The 24,133-nt window shown below is 40.8% G+C and overlaps 1 protein-coding gene across 3 annotated transcripts; it reads left to right on the top strand.

Moving 5' to 3' along the window:
• Nucleotides 1-9,530: 9,530 nt before the first annotated feature.
• Nucleotides 9,531-15,074, top strand: TMEM177 (transmembrane protein 177). 3 transcript variants are annotated; one of them, XM_074910576.1, is made up of 3 exons: nucleotides 9,531-9,759; nucleotides 11,741-12,056; nucleotides 13,100-15,074. In XM_074910576.1, exon 3 carries the CDS (start codon nucleotides 13,114-13,116, stop codon nucleotides 14,047-14,049), a length of 936 nt encoding a protein of 311 aa, XP_074766677.1. In that variant the 5' UTR covers nucleotides 9,531-9,759; nucleotides 11,741-12,056; nucleotides 13,100-13,113; the 3' UTR covers nucleotides 14,050-15,074. The 3 variants fall into 3 exon arrangements, with proteins under 3 accessions (XP_074766677.1, XP_074766678.1, XP_074766676.1); XM_074910577.1 differs by having other exon boundaries at nucleotides 11,712-12,056; XM_074910575.1 differs by lacking the exon at nucleotides 11,741-12,056.
• The last annotated feature ends 9,059 nt before the right edge of the window (nucleotides 15,075-24,133 follow it).

Here is a 24,133-nt window from a genome sequence, read left to right as displayed (position 1 = left end):
GAATGCAGGTTGTTAGAGCTGAGGCATGTAGTCTCTGAAAAACAGAAAGCTGTTTTTTTGTTCACTGCACCCAGGTTTTGTTACAGCCATTTAAATGGATTAACTTCTACACAGACAAATTTGGTGCTCTGTTTATTTTTTTCCGCTTTTCATAAGTAGTAACTTACTCCCTGCAATGCCAGTGGAACAGAACTCTATCATCTCCTCATTAAAATTCAGAGATAGTAATTTTGGCATCCTCTGTGAAATAGGTAACCTTATTTCAGACTGTACATTGCCTACATTTTGCACCACAGACAGCTTTACAGAATGAAGCAAGAAATATAGCGGTCAATAGTAGAGGCAAAGAAAAGATGAAAGGACCAGGCTGAACCTTTCAGGCACTGTAGCTTTTTGGGGAGGAGGCAGGCCAGGACTAACTACATTGTCCCTGTAGTTGTTATTAACAGAACATGGGTTTTAGGTTCAGAGTTTTTAATAGATTCTTTCCTCTACCACTAACAATAGTAAATGTACAATTGAGGTCTTGATTTTTGTGTAAAATGACTAACTAGCCACCAGTCACATCCTTAGAAATGGTTCTTAATGTTTATCAAATATGCAGGTTAGAAAGGAAGCAAGTCTCAGGTGGCCTAGATCATGAGAGGAATCACTTAATTTGGGGGAGGTTTAAAGGAGAGAGAGAACTTGCTGACAAATCAAGGGACTGATTTAGGAGAAGGGGAAACACAGAGAAGAAATTGTATGGTTTGGGGTTGGGTTACCACCACCACTTTGTTGGTCTTTGTGTAAATGAAGCTTCTCTTACTGATCCTGACTTGCTACCTTACTGTCAAGAGGCTTGAACAGGTTTGCTGATTTTATTTTTTTTTTCTTTTTTCCTGGGCTACAGTTTCTGTCTGTATGTGTGCTCCCATGTAAATTGTTTTTTCTAGCTGCTCCTTTGCATAAAGCAAAAATAAGTAATGAAAGGTTTACAAGTCTACTTAGTAACAGTCTTCCTGTCCTGTAACTCTTCAGTTAATGAAATTTTGATTTCTGTGTGCAGCAAATCAGAATATCAAAATGATCTGTAAACTAACATCAACTCTTGCTGGCTACAGTGCTGTTCATAAATTCTCGTAAGCTTAAGTCATTCTCCTGATAACTTTGTATGAAGAAATAACATGACAGAAATAGATATAGTTATTAAAACTCTATTCTGTTTTTGAGCTGAGGACACCATGACTCATTCTCACCTGGTTCTTGGATGTCGTTACTCATCTGCGAAGTTTCTCTCTGAAAACCACTTGGATATCTGTTGCACTTGATACGGCTGCTCTCAACTTTGGTTTTGGCACTAAATTATCTATGGCAAGCCAACCAATAAGTAGTTATTGTAATACATGATAAGTTATCCTTTGTCTTTATGGATAACATGGACTGTTCCTCTAAATGCCGCTTTCAGCTTTTTGATTGACTCTCTGGTTTGTTGCCTCCCATGTGATTCTCCAGATGTAACATGTGAGATCAGTCACTGTTATCAACTTCAGATTAGTAGGGAGATTACTTCTGATGAATGCAAACCATTCTTGGCACTTAATTTCTGTTTCAGAATGTGGATTATCAGTTTTACAGTCTTCTGAAGAGTTATCCTTGTGTCTTCCCTTGTGATGTGTGATATACAAATGCAAACTACTGTGATAATAGGATTTTGCAAGCTACATCTAACAAACACAAGGTGCCTTCCTGCCTTGCATACTCCTTGTCATAGTATTTCACACTTGTTCATCTGCACGTAGTATGTTACCCTTACTATAGTCGACAGACCTTCTCAGTCCCTTGGTTTTTATTTTTCCTTGGAAGATACCTTTAGTTGGTGAAAAACAACAGTTTCTATTTTGGATTTGATTAATATCTCATGAGGAGACTTAGAGAGGATGTAACACCCTCTTGAGGAGACTGTGATACAAACAATAGCCCCTCTGAAACAAATCTGTTTTCTGTAAACCAACACACATTCCCTTTTGCAGGATGCTACTTGGCTTGAAGTTTGCCTCAGGGATTTCACAGAAGCTTCCCACATAATTTTTCAGTGGATATGAAAGAATCCGGAAGTGTTATTGTTTATACTATTATCATGTTTTATCATTTTCAATGATAGTGAACCTGTGGTATTCCACTTTTTCAGTATTCAGACCTGGAATATGACTGTAGGTTTAAGCCACTCTCCGATGACAACATAAACATTTGTTCTGGAGTGACTGTTAGTGACAGCTGGATCTTTGGATGTTGCACCAACTATGTAGGTCTTCAATGCTTACTGTGAAAGGTACCCACAGCATCTTTCTTTAGAGCTCACCTTTGCAGAGGGAATGTTTAGGCTTCAAGCCAACTATAGGAAATTGTTTGTAGTGTGAACTTAGACATCAACAGCAACATATAATTGGAATGGCAGTAGATGAATAAATGAACCTGATATTGTGGTATCCAGACTTCATTTTAGCAACTACTCTGAAAAAGCTATTGATCTGGAAATCTAGTACTTAAATAAAGAGATAGTAATAAACCATGTAAACAAACCTGTCTTTCCTGATCAAACTTACTGTTTAAACAGGAATGAGTCTCTCTTGGATGGTTCTTTAGACCACTAGCTGAGAGGGCATCTCTCCAGAATCTGATTCATTTGCAAAGATGCAGCATACACAAGTTGATCAGTCACATTTAGAGGGACAAGATGCACAGTCTCAGATCTGTGCAATCTGAAGAATAGCTCAACAATGTTTCTTAAAGTACTGCAAGATCCTTAAGTGACTGCTGCAATAGAAACACAGTCTGTTCAGTGGCCGAACATGTTCTGCTTTTCCCCAGAAAGAGAGGGTGGGATCAGTCCCCTCTCCTCTTACATGCAGACACATACCACAGTGTCAAAGCAGATACATTTCACCTGGTTCAGCAGAGCAATTGGTTTATAGAAAACAGCTTCACTTTACTGTGGCTGCTCTCTGCTTCATACGCTCCTTGGAAGACTTGATCAGCTCCCACACAGAAGCTGTTATTTTTCTCCAGTTAAACATGCTGCTGTGGGTTACAGCTATATATGATCCCATCTTCTCATGATGATGAGAAAATACTTTTCTTAAGTATTTTAACTATGCTTTTCTGACTGAGGAAAAAATTAGATGCCACTTTCAAAGCGAGGGGGGGGGGGAAATGTAGCAAAGTAGACTTCATTTTTAAATTAGAAACTCCACATGGTGGGACTGGGAGTCTCTAGCAAAGCACCAGGCAAACTGGCACTCAGTAGGGAAGCATAAAGAAAATGCTGGATTTCCAGTGGTGACAGAAAATTATTTCTATTTTAACAGAATGTATTTTTCACTACCAGTATCAGCATGAGTCTTCTTTCCCTAGACAGTACAGATGTAGATCTGAGCTTTGGTTGTAACACTGGATAAGGCGAGTCTTAAACTGACTGGGTTTCTCTTAATTCAGTATGTTCCAAATAGCTCTTACTTTAATGTTCAACTTGCATTTCTTCTTCATTTAATCCAGTTATTTCTATTGATAACTGTTCTCTGGAATGGGGGTGTCTTTTCAGCTGTCTTGAGTCAGGGTGGGATCTACGGTCTGTACTTGTGCCAGCAACATGTACTGTTTTCATAGCTGCCAAATATGTGAAATGGAAAGTCTTCACTGAAAATATTATGGCATCCCTGATTTGACTTCCTTTTCCAAGCCTTTCCTAGCATAATCTGATCCTTAGAGTTTAAATTACTAGCAGCAGGAGACTTATCCTTGTGCATCCTAACAGAGTATGCACCACTAAAAGACCCCAGACCTATGTATATGTTTTACTGAGGTTATGAAGACATCAAGCACATACTTTAGTTTCAGAATTTCTTGGCACTTAGTTATTCGAAGTTTAATAACCATGGTTTGTTTCTGAAACGCAGCCTTAGCAGGTAGCAGTGTCCAAAAACTCCTGGAGTTTTGCTGTGATCTGTTGAGATTATGGAGAAATCAGTCTGAGACCATGAAAAGTTCAGCAAATCAAAAAGATGGTCACCTGATATTTAGATACTGTCTTTGGATTTTGCAAAGCTGGCATGTACTAGGTCCAGTGTATAAAGTTATGCTCTGTTGAAAACAATTGGAAGAAATTAATTGCACTTCATCTCCAGTATTCAACCACATCACCATTCTGCTTTGCTTAAGCAAAGCACATATTTCCAGTTCTTTGGGCACTTCATCTGTATCAACACTCAGTTAGTGCTTATGACAGGACACTGTATGTGTTACAGCCAACATTTCTGATTCATAGATACACTTATTCCTAGGACCATTATGTTATCTTATTCCAGGTATCATTCTAGCTATGCATAAAATGGAATATCAAATAACAATCCTCTTCATAAACATTTTAAAGTCTTGTTCCACAACCCAAAACAGAATCCAAAGACCTGGTCCATAGAGTCTCTGCTCCCTGACCCTCTCCTGCCAGAACAGCCCATGTTCTGTTTGTATCTTCTAAAGCTACTACTGAGATAAGAAAATATATCCTTGTGTGCAGTGAGTCTTGGAAGGTCACAGTGTTTGCAAAGTCCACCCACCATGGAGCAATGCTCAGTGACCACCCAGGCTGATTGACTCTGTGAAACAGCCCCAATTTCTGCTTGCTGTCAAATACCACTACCTTTGCAGTAACAATAACAGGAGTTGTAAATATTACCAAGGTTAGATAGGATGATTAAATCTCTTAAATATTATAGAATTGCCTCTAAGTATTGCCATCTACCCCTTCCCAAGACCTGCTGCTTCCAATTCTGAAGGGAAATAGTGTTAATTAGCTGTGTTATGAAGACATGTGACATCTTGATTCGCTACAACTACCTTCCTTTCACTACAGCTAGCTAATTGCAGTACCAGAGTCATTGAACATAAAGACTATATTAGTTATAGACAATGCACAATGGTCCTGGCTACAAGTTTGGCTTGCATGTGTTGGCAAGAAATCCAGACTAGACAATGAACTTACAGTTGTGAGTTTTGTTCTGATTTCACCAAATGGCATCACAAATGATGTCTGTAATACAACTAGACCCTAATGCAATGTAAAATGCAATATGGTTATAGGGTCTGTCTGCACAACATAAATAAATCCAAAGCAGTTTTAAGTAGCAGTACCCTACTTGTGGGATCACAGAGTTCAGCATGAATTGATTTGCCCAGAATCTGTGTCTTTTCTTCATAGCCCTCTGCTGCCAGTATCCAGATTTTCCACTAGCATTCTTGTTAACCTGGGTATGTGTCTGTTAGACTTAGCAGAGATTGCAAAATACATTAAGATCAATGAATTTTTGATTATTATACTTAGGGAGTCCTATTTGAAAGAAGGATTTTCTTTTACTACCACACAGGATGATCACTCTTTTATTATCAAATTCTGGTACACCCAGCCAGAGCTGAGGGAACTTGTACAATTAGTCTCAGGATCTGAAAATGCAAAGCAATAAAAACATGATCACCTGCATGTTCTACCTTTCCCACATCTGCCACCACAAAGAGCCCGTCTGAGTTTTAGGCAGATCTGGACAAGCAGAAAGAATACTTCAAAATGTAATGCCAAGGATGTTTGAGTGGAAGCAGAAGTCATTCCCACAGTCATGTAGCCAGCCAAATGCCTCACAGCCTCTTTGCTTCCTTCTAAAACAGTAGCTTTTGATCCCTGCCGAATTCCAAGCTGTGGTACATTGAGAAGAAAATATCTTTCCAGCTCCTCTAAAGACTCTGTTTTACTTTGATTGCTTTGATCTACATACCTACCAATCCCAACACCACAAACATCTTTTCACCCCTCTTTGAATACTGGGGTTTGAAGGTTTGAGTTGAGGCCAGAAATAGAGTTCTCCATTCTGTTCCACAGTTGTGTTCCTGAATGTTCATCTTTTACTATACTTGTCTATCACCCCTCTTGCAAGGGCAGCACAAGGTTTACCTTTAAGAACACCTATATGCCCCCAGGAATAAGATAGATAGCTGGGAATAGATTATCTTTTTCTCCAGAAAAGGCTTAACAAGAAGACAGGAAATTTTTTATCCTATCTTTTATACATGGCTTTGATTATCAGCATGAGACTGGTAAAGCTTTTGGTATTCCAGCTAACACAAGGGAAAATGCGGATTTGAAGCTGTGCTATCTGAGCCCACAGCAAAATCTTAGAGTACAGGCAAAAATTGCAGTTGTATCCCACACCAGCTGGATGATGCTAATATTCCATCTGGGATGGAACTATATGAGGAGAAGTGGGAATTAGACATGCAAGGAAGTATCAACATTGGCCAATATCTTCCCTTTTCAGCAACTGAAATTTCTGAGATCTCAACAGCTGCACCTTCATGATTTTGCTCAGTGATGTGTACACTTCAGTCCCACTGTCACTTTGCTATTAGCTGCAATATGGAAATGTGTGACTTCCTCAGAATGACAGGCTGGAAAGCCATTTTGCCACAAGCTTTCTTCCCCTTCAGTGCAGTAAGATGACCATTTAAGTATGAACGGGCTTGACCTTTTGACACCTGTCAAGAACCTTAATCGTCACTTAATACACCAGTTTTCAGTGCATTGTCTGCCGCCTTCTGCTGAGTTGGAAGTACTTCCAGCACAGGTTACTGCAGGTTGCCTTAATACAGGTACTTTTCAGATATGTGTTTTGCTCGAGAGCCTTGCTCTGCTCCTCCATGCACTCACCACATATTACTGAAGCACTACACTCAGCAACGTTGAAAAGCAGTCCAGGTAGCTGCATCAAAAAACAGGCTGACATGTCACACCCTTCCTTCGCAACACGATCTTCCTCAGATCTGCTAACACATCTCAGTTCAGGATCTTTTTGCACTCTAACATTTCCTGTTATTCATCAGACTTCTCTTTCCTTATGTCTTTAATGTGACAAATGCTTTTGTAGAAACCTCTGTCTACACTATCCAGTCCCTTGTTTTTCATGATTGCTTCCGTGGATAATTAGCAGATGATCCATGTTCTGCGGACTTTATAATCTCTCTCTTCCTGCTATCAATATTACTCTATGGTCATAGACTCACATGGTACATATCCCTAGTCCCAGAATCCTGGAGTATCTCTCCCATCTGACACCTGCAAGAACTGAACTATGTAACAAAGTGTCTGGGACACAAGACATTGCATCAACTTGGGCCAGAATTGCAAGACTCATTTCACATTACCCTCAATTAAGACTTACATCTGGAGACTGGGTTACCCCAAGTCTTCCATAAAAGAGCAGATAAATAGACTCCATAGAGGAAGAAGAGGTTGGGGGAAGAAAGGTATATATCTCATACTGGTGGGCACTCACTGACTGGTCACATCTACTTTGGAGATTACATAAGCAAAATAGACTGTGAGAGCACCCAAATCATTAAGCGAAGTGAATGACTTTCAGGTCTGTAATTAAAAATTAACCTTTTTGCTAATGTAGTAACAAGACTTTATATATGAAATTGTAAGTTAGAGATGCAGGTGATGGTAGGCACCTATATGTCTTCTAGTAAAACATCAGACAGAACTGTAATATATTTTTCATTGAGTAACTTAGAGCATGTCCTGTAGCACCACCTAGCAGGCTAATTTAAAATTGGTCTGTATCTCTTGATCCCCGACTTTAACAATGTGCTTATACAACAGAAATAGGGTGCAGTTCAGTCTCTTTCACCTTCCTTGCTGTAACAGCTGCTTCTTGAAATCAGGATCATGCCAACATGCTGATTAGTAGTCTCTACTTTTCACAATCATATTTATTATATCACTCTTAAGAGAAACCATAGTGAAAATGCAATGCCGTGCTAGCCACTTGACTTTTTGCATAAGAAACCATTGGTTTCTAGCTGGTACAGAAGGAAGAAGCATCTTTCAGAAATTTAGTCTGCACATACCCATCCAACCCTTCCTCCATATTTGCCAGTAGGACAAGTAAGTCTTAGAGACTCTCAAGCTTTGAAAAGCCATCATCACACCATGTGATTTGGTTAGTGAGGAATTTGGTCTCCAGTTGTCCATCATCTGCATGCCCTTTTTCATTGTACATCTGCATGAAGTATGAATATCAATGCCAACTTATAAATTATAAGTTTTGGTAGGTTCTGAATCTACCCACCGAGGCTGCAGTCCCATGGCTATACCAGTTCTCTGCTGATATAAAGGGTGACGTGAAGCTCTCCTCTCCTTTTTTTTTTTTTTTTTTTTTTCTGGCTGTTTCCCACCTTGTACAGCCTTGACTTTGCAGACTTTTCACTGATCCCATTCAGTTCACTAACATAGTAGAAAATGATCCTTTTTTTCCCATTGCTGTGTTTTTTGCTGATAGTGACATAAAACTAGTTCATAAGAGGATGATGGATGCCAGATCTGGCAAAAAGTAAGTGGTTCAGGAGACAGAGAGGGGGGAAAGGGGGTATGTTTTCTTTGACTTCTCTCTCCCTTGGGTGGCAGCAAACTGTTCATCTGCCTTGCCATATTGCATAAACCCATAACCTAAGGGTAGAACTGTGCCCTCTCATGAAGGAGTGTGTTTTCTTAGCAATTAGCAACCTGTTTATTGGAAGTTAAAACCAAGGCTGTCATTAATAGCTTCTGTCCACAACAGGGAGGGATGCTGGCTATGCCTAGCCAGGCCTGTTTAGCACATTTATAAAATGCAGATCATCTAGTTGGAAAGATAGGGTAAATATCTTCATTAGGATATTTTCATGTAAGTCCTGGAGGAAGACCTGAATTTGATGAAAACTCTCAAGTATTCAGTTTACAATCTTAATCCTTTTATTTGAAAGCAAATCTTTGGCAAAAGGTCTTGGAACTGAACCTTTACTGGTAAGAGCTGCCTCAGAGGCTGCTACAAAGGAAGATCTGTTGAAATTAATCTAAGTAGATAATAACAATGGCTTGCTTTTATTTCTTTTCTGCTGTCTCTCAGCCCACTACAAAGCATTTCCATTTGGATTGTGAAAAATGGTTACCTCATGACTGTCTGGTGTGAAGGGGCATTTTAAAACAAGCACCAATGAGTACTTTCTCTATAGATGAGGCAAAACCAATCTACTATCTACTGCTCAAAATTCTGAACTGGCTCAAAGCTATTCTGTCCTTGTTTTGCAAGGACTGCACAACGCAGGGGCAAGGCTGGACTTAACAGAGCCTGTCCTCAGAGGCCAGCGCTCACTGTAGGGTGCTGCTCCATCACCCACCGCCCTCTTGGCCAGAAGGGCAGACCTATCTCGGATCACCCAGCTTTTGGAACAAATCTGTGTGGGATTATGGAGAAACTACACTAGCCATCTTCTGCTTTGAGCAAATAAAAATCCCTGCATGTGTTGTTTATTAGAGATGACAGGGGAAACAAATCCTATGTGACGGATGCCCGTTATGCCCCTTACTGCCTTCCCGGTACGGGTTCCTGCGCTGCAGGGGGAGGGCTGTATAACAATACATACACACGGTATTTTGCAGGAAAAACACTGGGAGTTCCAGCGTGAAACACGAGGACGCGGAATGAGTTTACGATTCCGGGAGCCAGCCCGCCCCAGCCGAGGCCACGGTTCGTCCGCGGCGTTTACAACCCTCAGAGCGCGGCAGCCCCGGAACTCGGCTGAGGCGAACCGGCCGCCATGGCGCCGCCGCCCGCCCCTTCCCCTGCCCCTTCCGCCCGCCGCACGGCAGCGGGAGGCGCGGGCCCGACCGAGACCCGCCGCGGCGCGGGGAGCCCGGTAGGTGCGGGCGCGGGGCGGCGGGAGGCGAGGCCGGGCCGGGCCGGCTGAGGCGAGGGCCCGCCGGAACCGGCCGCAGCGCCCCCGGAGTGGGGGCGGGGGGAAGGGAGGGACGGGCCGCTGGTCCCGGGGCCTCGCCCGCCCCTTGCGTGAAGCCGGTTTTAGCCGCGCCCCACACCCCCCTTTTATATTTTTATTTTTCGACAAGCGAGCCTTGAAATCCCGAGCCCTGGAGGCGGCCCAGCCCTTTCCCCGGTTCCTGCTTGATCCGGTTTTAAGTTGGGCTTTCCCCTCGGCTACATGTAACTAGAAAAAATAAATTTATTAACGTGTTAGGACAAAATCTGCCTTGATATCCCTTTTTGAACTTTCAACAGTTAAATTTCTGAAACGGAAGTGAGAATGAGTGCCCATAACACCACAGAGATAAATAGTATTTCAGCATTTGGAGGAAACCACCTTATAAACGTTGTTGTGGCTTTATGGGAACTAAGTGATTAAATTTGCAGGATATGGTCCGTCTAAATTGCCTCGTAGTTTCCGGTTGCCTTCCTTATACATAAATTGCACAGAGTTTATGAATAAAAATAAAGATGCCAGATGCCATTAGGGCTGCAGTGAGATTTTCTGCAGGAGCTGAGAGTCTGTGCTGACCCTTAGGGAAGATTTGAAAGCACGAATGCTAAAAGATATCAAGGGCAATTTTCCTTTTATTTTCGTGAGTATTGAGTATCATGAGGAAATGAATATTCTGTGGCATTTCCTCCTTATTCTTGAATTAGGTGTGTGGCAGGACTGTTGGGCATAATCCAGTCAAGAGCATAGCCTGGGCTGTGAGGGGTCTGTCCACAAAGGTTTGAAACCATGCCTGCACAAAGGATAATTTAATTTAAAAAAAAAGTAATACTTAGCAGCTGTTACAATTTTTATGACTGAAGTAGGAAGAACTTTCATTTTAATGCACTGAGGTGTATCCTGCCATTATGGCGGTTTAGGAGAGGTGTGTATAGATAAGCACAGTGCTTCGTGCCCGGCTTTCCTGCGGTTCACCCGTGGGCTGCTGCCTGCCCACCTGTCCGGGTGTGCTGCGTGGCATCCTGACTCACTGACCGGGAGGAGTATTTGGCATCCCGTGTGCTTGGCGAGCACCATTCAGGCATGCAAGAGAGTAGAGTGGACTGGTTTTCAGCATGGTCTGTCCTTCCCCACACTGGTGTGGACATAAGCTGAGGGGCGAATTTTCTCCTTGTAGTGTTCCTAATCTTAAAAAAATCTGTTAGCCAGCCCCAACGAGAGGGCTCTCTCTGACGTGAGCGGGAGAAACTTGAAGTCCTTGGCTCAGCTTCACGTGAGGATCAAGTGATAGCCTTCATACAATCGTCCCTTTAGAAGTGCTGCCCCCCGCACTGTAAATGGCACAACCTTTTCAATGAGATCTAGACTACCAGTCTAGACCCCCCCTTGTGGAGGGGTTGTTAACTCCAAAGAGGTCATTTAGGTTTAGTACTACCACTTTCTGGTTTTTAGCTCTGTTATCAAGGAGATTTTCTTCCAAAATTGGGTTTTGTCCAAGCTCCTGGCTCTTTAGCATGTTTTTCTTAAATAATTTTGTCAAACAAATCACCACCTCCAGTCTTCAGCAGAATGTAAGAATACCACCACTTATTACGCTAAGAAATACATACTAAATTATTGTATACTTACATGCATCGTTGTTTTTATTAAGCACTCAGTATGTGTTCAGTGCAGTATAAACATTAAACAAGATAATTCTCCCCCTGGTGAATTTACAGTCTGAAAGAGCTTCATAGGAAGGAGTAGTAATAACATATCATTAAAACACCACCTTTAGTTTAATCCCTTTTTGTTTTCCTGTGGTTAATACTCATTTGCTGTTGATCATGACTGGTGTATCCTGGCACGTCATGCAGTGCTGTTTTATGATGTTACAGCCCCAGTTGTCCACTCTACCCCTCTGCAGGAGGTTCTTGTTCAGCGTGAGTGGAAGAAGAGAGCATATGTCTCGTGTTTCAGCTGCTGCCATACAAACAAAGCCCAGCAGCATAGCTGAAACCCACCTTTGATGGTACTCTACAGTAAGACCTTGGTGGCTGTATCAAAGCACGGCTTCCTTCTGCCACCTCGACTTCCTGTAAGGACAGCTGGAAATACTAATGTCTTCAACAGCTGCAGCAAGATTCTCTGAAGCTCATGTGTTAAAGCCCCAAGAGAAGAGACATTGCAAGATGTAAATGGAGACAGGGGCATCCAGTTTTCACTGATGTCTGTGGATTTAGGTGCCTAATTCACTTTTATATCATCGTAGTAGCATCATTTTAAGTGAGAATTCTGTAGTCAATGGGATTTTAAGAGATTGGAGCTTTTCTAGGCAGAGCACATCATATGGCTTAGACTATAAAAGGAACTGATACTCCCCAAGGGAAGCAGGACTCTTGAACTGAAGGAGTTGGCAAGTTTGAAAGTTTTTAAGTTTATCTGCTTATCTGAAGAGTCACAACATAGTTGTCTGCCCTGAAACAATTTCTGTTCCAGTTTTTGCTCTGGATTGCATGTGTTATTTGTCAGAGAAATTCTTTCAAATTTTTAAAAGTAGCCACTGAAAGCATGGTGCTTTATGAAAATAGGTTTTTGCTGAGTAGGCTAGAACCACTGCCTGAAGTTGAAATCTGAGAAAAAAAAACATAGAAAAAACACATACTGTTCTTTTTTTTTTTTTTTTAATAGGTTGACTATCTATTAGACCAAACTGTAAAGGGAAATTCTGTCTCCTGAAATTTTCAGAACAAAATGTGATCCTATTTTGGAAGTTGTAGTCAAGCTCAAGTTACTGAATCTAGTATTGAGGTTACTGATTACAGCTTTTGGAGCTGTACTGTATAGGAGGTTAGCATAGATTAATCTTATTATTGGCTCTTTCTGGCTTTAATATCTGTAGTCTGTGTCTGTAATGGAGTGCAACAGTAGGATTGTGCTGGCAAGGACTAGATAAGTGTGTTGGGTAAATACAGAATGTGTATCGGTTGCTGGGGGAAGAAGGAAGTATGGTGGCCTTATTATTGTCTTTATTGCAGTAAATTGATTTACTGGAGGAGAGGGAGAAGTTAATTCTTCGTATCAATTGTCCCATGTTCCAAAGCCCCGAATTAATGAGTATCCCTCTCTCTGTAACAGTGTATTGTTAATATAAAAGAGAGGATGATTCTTTGGTTATTGTGCTCGGCTTCTCATGTTTTTCTGCTTTGTTTTTTTTTTTTAAATGCTACAGAGGTGAGAGACCCATTTACACACATTTTAATTCCTGATTTTGTGTTATGAACAGGTTAGGATTTGACCATGGCAGTGCAGTTCCTGCGGAAGGCATCTGTGTGGCTAAAGAAGCGCAAGATCACTTTGCTGGCCGTTTCTTGCGTGGGACTGTTTGGTGCTAACCTTTCCTATCATGTGTTTCCTGAGCAGACATTTAAACTGTTGCACGAGTGCTGGTCAGAGGGGCAGCCAGCTGAGCTTTCACAGAGGCTCTGCGGTGTCTTTCAGGATGTCCTTCAAGATACTGATGTGAAGTCCACTGACTCCTATCGAGCCTTTGCAGCTTCTGGCTTCCACCCTGTGAGTGCTGGAATCCCTTGGCTGCCTGCAGGCTCGTTGGTGGGCATCCCACCTAACTTTGATAGCACAGCTGATGGTAAAAAAGGAATAGTCAACCATGTTGTTGTGATCAATGGCAAGGAAGTAGACTGGGATAGCAATGAAGGTGTTGCTTTGAAGGAAGCTCTGACATTTTCACTTAAAGCTCAGAAGTTTGCTATTGCCAGAGAAGTTGTGTATTTGCAGAATGGTAGCCCTTTAGCTAGTGCAGTTGTGGCTCCAACTTGCTTAGCTGGCACATTTCTCTGTGGGAGAGGTATAAAGCTCCTTCTGGGTTTATCGCATGGCCCTGTGATACTTCGCAGCATCTGTAACCTCATAACTGCCGCAGGTGGACTAATGTGCTATTACATTTCCTACGATGCAATGACCTATCACCTAGACTGCAAGGCTGACAGAATGGCAGCTACTGTTTCCAAAGACTACGCCAGAGGTGGAGTTGAATTTTATGATAAAATCCTGTCCCGCAACAGGATTCTTCGTGGTCTGATGGGCAAACAAGGGATTAAAATGTATGCCCCGAGTGGTAACCTTTTCCCAAGGCACTGGTTCAGAATAAAGTATACTCCATACACTTACCGAAGAGATTTGATTGTTAATATTTTAAGAGAGCTCCAGGCATAGGAAGGGAGTGCTTGAATTTTAAACTTGTGAATTATGTATTCTCTTGGAACGCTGCTGTGCTGTGCTCTTTTTTTTTTTTCCCCCTGTATCTTCATTAGAATTTCAGGGTTTATTTTTGCATAGAGTTTGGAAGGAGTTATTGCACATTCTGTGAATAAAGAATTCTCTCTTAAAATATTAAAGACTCGCTTCAAAAATGCTCTGTTCTGTGTGCATCTCAAATCACAAGACAGCTGAGCAGGGGAGCTTCTCAGACACTGATCTGGAAGTTCTGCTCCTTTGCTCAGCCTTCCTGCCAGTGTGGTCTGGAAAATGGAAATAATAAAGTCCAATGGAGAGTTTCTGGAGCACTATCATTTAAACTGGGGTGTTTGTATGCATGTTTGCCATTCATCCTGTGGAACAACCTAAAGATGTTTAAAAAACCGGGGTCTGTATCCTGCTGTTACATAAATACCAAGACACAGTGTTTCTGTTCTCTGTAAGTTCTTGCACCATTGCATAAATTTTTATGCTGCAATCACCATTCTTCAGTAGGGCATGCTAGTTATGTTGCAGTTCATACCAATACAGTTAGATTATGACCAGCACCATTTTGCTTAAATCTAATTCTGTTCTCTATATGATACGGTGACTGCAATGTGTATCTCTTGAATGTTTCCCAGCAGTGGCAGTATATAACATGACTGTGATGGGATGGTTTCTTTCTCACAAGTGGGATAAGCATGTTCAGGAGAGGGTTTTCTGTTTGCTTTGGTACAGTTTTTGTTTACTACATGTAGATGTATGTCACCTTTTATGTCAAAGAAGGCAAGGTATTTGGTGCAGAGTCTGGTGAGGTCTGTGATGAAGCGTTGCTGAAGGAACTGTTCTCTTTCAGCTAGCCTAAGAAGGTTTTGTCTGGCAGAACTGAGCTTTGCCCAGGATTACAAATTTTTTGCAAGGGTCTTTAATGGATGGACAGTAAAATTTCTACTGTAGCCTCACCTTGAAGCTTTTATGTGATCTCCAAGACGATAGTTCTTGAACTTTGTCATTCCCTATTTTCTGTGTTTCTGTTGCAGCCATTCCAGTGGCCTTCCCTGGTGACATCACAGCAGTTCTCATATCTCTGTTGTCATTCTTACAGGAAAGTTCTGTTATTTTGTATCTTCTCAGTCACAGATGTGCTGAGTGTCCTCTCTGCCTTGGTTTTGTCCTTTCTTCAGCTGCTGCAATAATAACTGTCACACTTGTGTTTGCTCAAAGCATTACTGAGTTCTGTTTTCCCTTTGAATCATGTGGTGACATAAAGTTGATACACTGGCTGCTGAGGCACTAGTGTTGCTCTACGTTGCTGAAGCCTTATACATATATATAAAAAAGACATTTGGGTTTCTGCTGAAATAAAGTGTGTCATGTTTTTCTGGACCATCACCTATCACTTGCAGTTGTCCTTGAATTATCAAGTCATGAGATGCATTCTGGCTGTAGGGCATAAGGTTATCTTTCTTGTGACCTTTGTGAAAGAGTCTGACAAAATTTCCTAGTCTGTGGAATAAAAGGAGACTTTGCCTTAAGGCAGGGGGCTTTCAAAGCTTCAAGCTAATTTTTTTTTTTTTCTCTTCCAGGTAAGCCCAATATAACAGGCCAAGATAGAGGTTTTTTTGGTTGAATGATGTAGTGGCTCAAGACTTGAATATAACTCCTGTTTTATATAGCCTGTGAGTTGAATTCATTTTTGTGTTACTCTTCCAGACAAGTCTAAACTCCATGAAATGTTCTCAGAGAACTCAGCCCACTTGTTTTATGTGGTTTAAGGAGCTGCTGCTACTATATAAAGAGTGCAGAGAGGAAAAAGAGGCCTTCTTTGAGTTTTACAACAAATAGCAGTTTAAACAAAATTAAAGAAACCTGCTTGCCTCTTACCACTCCTTACTGCTGCTTTTCATTAAGGTGCCTGCAGCTAGCACTGTTATTTAACATTCTCAGGTTGTAAAGCCCCAGTGATGCTAATGGGTTTTGCGGTTGTGCACTTTGCTTTACTCTTACAGCTGGATTCTCCAAGAAGCAACACGTATCTGTAAATGCTGTGTCTGGCTTAACCTTGGAACTTGCTGTGTCATATGGGTGTCAGTATTAAGGTATATGCCCTTGCCTTCCAGAGAGATGTTCTTGCCAAGGTTTTACACACCTCCATCTCAGTGTAGCCAAGTTCCTCCTATTCTGTCACCATCTGTGTAATCTGGAAGCATTGTACTGTCAATATAAGGGGAATAAGAGCTGAAATCACACAACTGCTAATTAAGATTTTCCTCAACTTTGGGAATATGTGGGTTGTCCTGGAAAAGGTTTGTATCATGTGTGTTGCTAGGTAATTGTTGCTTGCAAGATCACCCATGCTATTTGGCAAGTAAGAATAGCACAACTCAAATATATGTCCATGAAAATCCTCATGCAAAGTCTTATGATACTGCAAATGTTTTTCTGTAGGTGGAACTTCCAGTGAAATCAAATAGGAATTCCACATACTGGTGATCTAAATAGTCTAGTTTTAAGAGTATGATAGAAGCAAGCACCCCAGAATTAAAGGTGAAAGCATTGTCTCATTATGCTCTTCTGTGCTAAGAACAGTCAGATGTGGAAAAGCAAGTTCATTCAGTGGCCCAGAAGAGCCCAGGTGAATCAGTTTGTAAATAGTGTCAGTGAACAGCCTTATAGTGTCCCCCAGCTCTGAAGCCGAACCTCTGAGGAGTTCAGAAAACTTGTTTTCATAGTAACTGGCTTCTCTTGCACTGCTCAGATGAGGCAAACTGCGTAACATTTTTTGTTTGGACAAGCAACAGAAAATGTTAAGCAAAGAGAAGTTCTAGGGGATGTGCATATAAGAAGTCTAAGCCAAGAAACTGTAAAAGCAAAGGTGTGAATGAAGTAATGAACTCATAAAAATGGATATTGTCTGCAAAATTGAAGCTTGCTCTCTGTCTGTTAAAGTAATTAAAGGATGAAGTATGAGTAGCAAATTACCAAAATGAGTTGCTAGTTTAAATTTATAGACAATCTAGTTTAAAGAGAGATTTCCTTGTCTGATTTATATTATCCTGAATTTTGTAGATAACTGAAAAACTTCTTGTAACTTAATTTTTATGTAAATGCAATGCTTGCTGCTACGTTTTAGTGGATAATGCTGCAAATGATGAGAGCCACCTAGGTGCTTTGCTCAGAATTCCCACTGGTGTGCAGGAAATACAGAGTCTGGCTCACATGTTCCTTTTCCTATCCTAAAAATTGTGGTTCTTGTCATGGAGATGCCTTCAGCTTGGTTAATGGACAAAACTGTAAAACTGATAGAAATAGAGCAAGACTGAGAGCTAGGCAGTTTTCCTGAAGACAAACAAACTAAAAATCATCTGATTTAAAGTAATTTCTGTCAGCTGTTATGGGTATCTGGCTCCTCTTGCAACATACAGAACAGGAACTTCAGAGATAGCTTCCAAGTGAGAAATTTCTACCCAGGTGGCATGTGACTAAAGAATGTCCCCCATGGTATTGCCACAAGGGCTTCAGCTGAAGTATAATGGTCTTTTAAGAAACTGCGCTTTTTATAACAGTAGAGCACTTGTTATCACCCCTTTTCACATTAAAGTGGTTTCCAGAATCTGACAGATAAGATGGTGAGAGAGCTGACTGCGAAGCTGTGGAGCCTGTTGCCCTACAGGGTAAGCTGGTGATGTTGGGAGAGGTGATGCTGGAAACCCAGCCTACTGCTGTCGTTTTGCCTTTGGCCATAACAGCTGTGAAACAACCACTGTGACACTGTGGCTTGGGTGGGAGGGAATTAAAATGTATGAATCAAATCGTCATGACTGAATCATAGGCAGCTTTCATTAAAGGAACAAATGTAGAGATTCCATCCCAGAGTGAGTACTGCTATGTGCAGCTATTGCGGGCATCATTAAAACAACTGTAGGCATCTCCACTATGTGGAAATGCAATTCCTAGCAAGCTGCAAACACTGAGACAAGTATGTGGGCCATATCCTGCAACTGTTATCTGCTCATGTTCATTAAGAGCTTCACGTAGCAGGTGTGATTACATTAATATAAAAATGACTAAGTGGCAGACAACCTGCCAGCCATGCATCCAGTTCCTCCTTGATTTCATTCATCTCAGCTGGAAGTGTATATAACTGAAAGGCAGAACGCCCTGGTAAGCAGAGGAACGCTGCTGTAGGAAGACATAATGAAGATCTCAGAATAAGGAGAACACTCAGGAAGAAAGGGAAGCTGAATTTGGTTGTATCAAAATGAGACTTAACGGAAAAACAATGTGATTATTCTCTAGGAATTGGTATGTTAGACAAACTCAATCTGAAGGAGCTGAAAAATGGCTTATGGATGTTTTGTTGGGCTTCTTTTTCACTGAGAATATATCAGTATGTTTAGCTGAAGTGAGTATGTTCAAGCTGCTCAAACTGCCAAAACTGTAAAGTGGAGAAAATTACTAAAATTTGGCTAGAAAGCAGTCTGTCTTTCCCATCTGGAAAAAAGGATCTTTGGACAAGCCAAACTCAGGCTGCATAGCCAGAAATAAACACTGAGATATCTCTGAGGTTGGGAGCTCTCAGATTCCTTAGTCAGACCAAGTTTGCCATGATGTATCCTGGTTCCCAGTGTTGAGAGTGCTCTTAAAAACTCAGTTTATGACCAAAAATGTTCTTTAGAAAACACAGCCAGCCCAGGTGTATGTTTACTTCCCCCCACCTTACTCTTTCCATACTCCTTAGTACAGGAACTATTTGTGGAACTATGTGCTTGTGCAGTGCTTACTGTAATAGGACCACTGCCTAATAACAAGCAGCTTCCTATATATGGTAATAATTAAGCGTGTTGGGCCGAAGTTTTGAAAAGAATTGTTCCCCCCAAATCATGCTTCCTAGGGAACTTTTTTTTTTTTAAATGGCTGAACTTCCTTCATCTGGAAGTTGGGCCTTTTTCCAGTCTGATCTGGTTACTAGTCACTAGCTACTTTGGTCTGCAGGAGCATTGCTGTGTTAATGTAGTCAAGACATTAACGGCTTCTTTCAATATAAATGGATAACAGGTGAAGCGGTGTCCTCCTTCACGTGTGGCCAAGCTACTTCTGCTGTAGATACCTTGCAAAACAGCAGATCTCATTAAGATGACTAATAGTGTTCAGAAAACATACGATACTGTGAGCTGGATCCCAGGTTCACAGTTCCAGCAGTTCTTGCAGAGGGAACATGAAAAAAGGATAAGCAGTATCCTAACAACTTCTCTCTAGTAACTTTCTAGTGGTTTAGTGCAGACCTACTGACCTCTGGTAGCTTTGTTTCTATCATATGCTAAAATAATTTTCCAGTGGGAATGTTGTTATTTCTTCATTCTCTGTTCCTTTTCATTTTCCCTTGCTCTGCTACTCTAATTGCCTCTGCTGCCTGCTGACTCATTTTGCAAGCTGCTTCAGCTCACTCAAACAAGATTTGTGAACTTTTTTTTAAGCTCTCACTTGCTACTTGCACTTTCATTTGCACTACCTACTTGCTTCTACAGTACTTACTAGCCAAAGACCACAGCAGCTTGAACTTCTTTTTTGTTTTATTAGGTTTAGTCTACATGTTTTTGCAATGAAAAATGCCTTTAACTAAATGAAAAATAGGCATTGTGGTTTAAAGACCTTCTTGTTTTGCCACAAAAAAGAAGAATTTAATATGGCTTTTGAATTTTCCTTTTAGCATTACTTTTTGAAAGATGTATTTCTTACTTGCTGTCTATGGCACCCAGTTCACTTCTGATCTTAATTCACTTGTGTCAGTCTTAAGATGCTGCTATTTCCTTTGAGTCCTTGGAAGTTTTGTTTTCTGTTCTTAAAAATTGCAGGGAAAATTGCTGAAAATTGCTCAGTACATCGTCATGTAGTCACCTTTTCCATCACTTCCGAGTTCCTTGTCTGCAGCCACCTTCCAGGTACTCCAGGTAGCACACATACACCCCAGACAAAAGCTTCTGCTTCAGTTCCCTTACCCTCACCAATTCCTTTTCCATGCTCCTTTGGACTGGAGGCAGTTACTGCACAGCCACCAGAGATTTCAGAGGAGTAGCCCTTGATTTGAAGGAGTTAAGAAGTGAACGTGATGGTTCCCTCTCCATCTTCCGCTAAGCGACATGGTTCAATACCATGCTGGCTCTACCAGGTATGCTGGTCCAAAAAGCTGATGCTACTACTCATTTCCAGCCAGAGAGTAGTTTTGCAGAATTCAGTTACCACAAATAAAACTGTCTATATCTGTGACTCAGTTGAGACTGAAGCCATGATTTGTGATGTAAGACTAGAAGTGGAATTTCCAGAAGTGAAAACTAGTAAATTACTCCACTGTAACTATAAAGAGATCTAACACAGGTGGAAGTAAAGATAAAACTATAATCTGTTTTACTATTGTAAAACTATATTCATTCTTAAACAACAAATTAATTACTATACAATGAGTCGCTGGATCTGTTTCTCAGGGAACACTGAAAATTAAAATCAAGCCATGTTGTAAATAATGATGCTGGTTTTGAAAAAACTTTTTTTTTTTTTTAAACTTTGTTTTCTTCATTTCCTGACTAGAGCAGCGGCATCTATAAATGTTTCAGAAAACAGAGCAGGGGAAGAATTACTCTGTAGAAAGTTTTCCTTGTAAGATCTTTTTTCATATGTGATGAGTTCCACTGCCTCAGTGACTGTGTTATAAAAGCATGTTATATAATTCTCTGTAGATACCCATAGATGGATGTATTTATAGGTTTTGGAAACTTCATGTAATTTAGACATAAAACTTGAAGTGTGTTTTATAGTTCCTCATTAATAATAGTTGAGAATTATGCTCATCTAAGGCAGCACACTTAAATTGTTAATGTTCAGACATTCATTATATGCCTGTGATGGTTAGAAGTTGTCATAGGAAAATAAAAGTCAGTGATCCCAAAGGTTATTTTTATATATATTCTTTTAAGCAATTTGGAAAATTGTGTTCATCCCCTAACACTTCTTTCCCTTCTGCTTCCACATTCTTCCACTTAATCTAAAGATATAATAGTGAATATTGAAAAAGTCAAATCAGGAATGAGACAAACTTTTTATTGATTAAGATTTCATTAAACGTGACAGCACCTTATAAAAGGAAATGATGAATCCATCATATTACGGAGGTTTTAAATTCAGGTAGTTTTTTGCAATCACAATTTACAGATCTTAATAGTGTTCCCTTGTATCATATGTGAAGATGGCTATGGCATAGTTGCAGGTGGCTAGATGAAAGCTTAATATATATCTGTTGGCTTTAATACTTATGAAGCAGGTGAAAAGGCGGAAGTTTTATTCTTGCTTTCCTGGTCAAAACATAATTTGTATTGCAAATTAAAGACATGCTTTAGCAATTGCAAATAGAACTGTAAAAACATTTCTTTCAATTTTTTGCTAACTTTCCAGCAGCTGAACTGGATATGTAGAGACATGAAAATGCAAAAGTTTCAGTCTAAGAACAGAATAAGAATGAGAGTAATTGGGATTTTCTACATATTTGGGATTTCTTTCAGTATTAGAGAAAAAATCTGGGCTAAAACCTCACAATAAATGGATTGTAAAAGGTACATTTTCTTCTAGAGTCATGTGGTGACCAGATCTTTTTTTCTGCTTATACACAGAGCAGAAAAAAAACAAACCAAATGTGGTGCCATGTACCAAACAGGCAGTTCGGCTGGCACACTTACTTACTGTTTCCTTGATCCAGATACAAAATTGCTCACACTGGAGAAGTGTTATGTGGAGATCCTAAAGGTAAGTTTTCCTGAAGCATGAATTTCCCAAATTATGCCATGGCTGTTTCTGAAATTTCTTTTATTCTGAGACTGGAAGCAGATTTGATGTAGCTTTGAACCCTGCAAAATACTCTGTGTGTGTGTGTGTTGCAGGATCAGATGTGTGATCCCCTTTCACTGAAACGGGAACAAATTTTTGTTTCATGGTGTCGCTTTGGTTTTAATCTTACAGAGTTTCTGCTGAGTTTTGCCTTAAATGGTGTAAACAGAGCCAATATTGATGTCCAAATCCAATAGAGGTGCGTGCCTAAAACCAGCAGAACAGGTGACTGATGTAATGAAACAAATTTGCGATTACAAAGCATGCATCACCCAACTCCAAGCACCTCTGGTTACTTGGCAGGCAGAATTCAGAAAGGCTCTGGAAGTGACCCAGTCGTGCTGCTCAGTGCCGACCAGGGATGAATCCTGCTCAGCCATGCGTTCATTGCTGCTGGGTCTGTCCACGTGCTCTGAGCTACCCGAAGCAACACTGCTAGGATCACAAAGGGCAGCTGGGGTGGCCTTTTAAACACATGGCTGGAGAGGTGACATTGTGCTCTCTCTGTTGTGTAACATGCTAGTGTGCGTGTTGAGGAAGTAGACCTATGCTATATCGTCTCCTCAGGCTTACGATTTGTAGGTTTAAACCAAAATGTCCTGGAGATTATTGGAAGGAGGGTGTTGCAGGCAAGGATGGATGAGGGGGATCCCTGTGCTTGTTAAACTGTGTCATGGCGTGAGAGGAAATGCAGGAATCGTGAGTCGGGAAGGGGAAGCGGAAGAAGGACTAGTCTGGTAGGTTAAACAGGAGCGAGCCTAGGCTGCTTGTATCATGCAATCCAAGGAACATTTATATCATATACTCATTATAGCTAATGTGGAAAGTGTTTAACTCCTCGGGAAGCAAGAGACTGAAACCAAGTAATCCCATAAAGTGGATGACCTAACCACAACGCACTATTCGGGCTCTCACTGGACAGATTATTTTCAGCAGTGTGGAACAGTGTCCCCTCTGCCTACTTCTCAAGTCTTACTTTGCCTTTATTTTTTTTTTAATGTTGGCTTCCTAGAAGAGGGAAAAAAAGGCAATTTTATTGCTACTGAAGTAGGTTAAGGAGAACAAGACGACTGCTAAATTTTTTCATTATGATCCAAAATCCTTTCATAGTCTGTGGCACAGAAGTATTATCACCTCGTGTGTTTTTTACAATTTTCCATCTTTACAATGGCATTTGTTAGCTCTTTGTAACCTTTAAGTTAGTCTCTATCCAGGCTATCAAAGAGCATGCAATATAAATTTCCTATTGCACAAATAGATTCCCTGAAAAGCAATATATGAAATACAGATCATGTTGTAGCTCTTTTATTTGCTGTCATTTAATGTGTGCATCCATCATGCCATCATAAACTCATCAACTGTTTTGTAACTCAGCTATTAAAAGTTCTTCAACCCTGCAGTTGATGAGTTTTCAGGCTGTCAGCTATAAAACAGTGATTCCCTTGTTTAAAAATTAGTCTGGTCTGTTCAATGTCCCTATAAATAAGGAAAATTACGAATTCAGAAGTTTTTCCCTGCCCCTTTTCTGATGATAATAAATAATATTGTGGGCCAAAAACCAGTGATCTGTCAGGCAGAGAACATCCCAGGTAAGCTTCTATGTGTCAGATGTGAACTTTGTGTACCTCTTGGCAGGCAGTCACTCACACGAGCACTAGCAGCAAGTCAGTGAGCATATGTGCTTGATTAACTCCTGCCCAGTGGGGATAATGCTTGACATTCTCTCTGAAAGAGAACTTTTTTTCAGGAATTCAGCAAAGCACGTAGACTTTGAGGACATGACTGCTTTTCCTGGAATTAACAGGCTGAGTTGAGTGGCAAGCTGAGATTCTTCGGTTCAGCTAACTTTATATCCACCGTTCATAATAACTCCTGGATTTTTAAGTGCCAAGGCCATGCTGGTAGGAAAACTAGTGACTAGCTGGAGGCTTGATTAATGGGAATCTAACCAAGGGGAAGGGAGACTGCCCCAAGATTGCTGTCATCTATTAATAAGACCAGAATGAAGTCTCCACGCTGCAGCAACTATGAATTATTTAGTTACCACAGATGAACAGCACTTGAGTCAACAGGATTTGGCCAGAACCTGCCATCAGAGATCTGGCTTTGCTTAAAGCCTGGTGTAAGGCACACTCAGCAGGTGTCTCACCAACTGAGACATTTTCTTCTGCCCAGTGAGATTTGG

This window comes from Athene noctua, chromosome 7 (genome assembly GCF_965140245.1).
Source record: "Athene noctua chromosome 7, bAthNoc1.hap1.1, whole genome shotgun sequence".
NCBI classification, from domain to species: Eukaryota; Metazoa; Chordata; class Aves; order Strigiformes; family Strigidae; genus Athene; species Athene noctua.
This window is presented reverse-complemented; position numbering and strand designations above follow the sequence as displayed.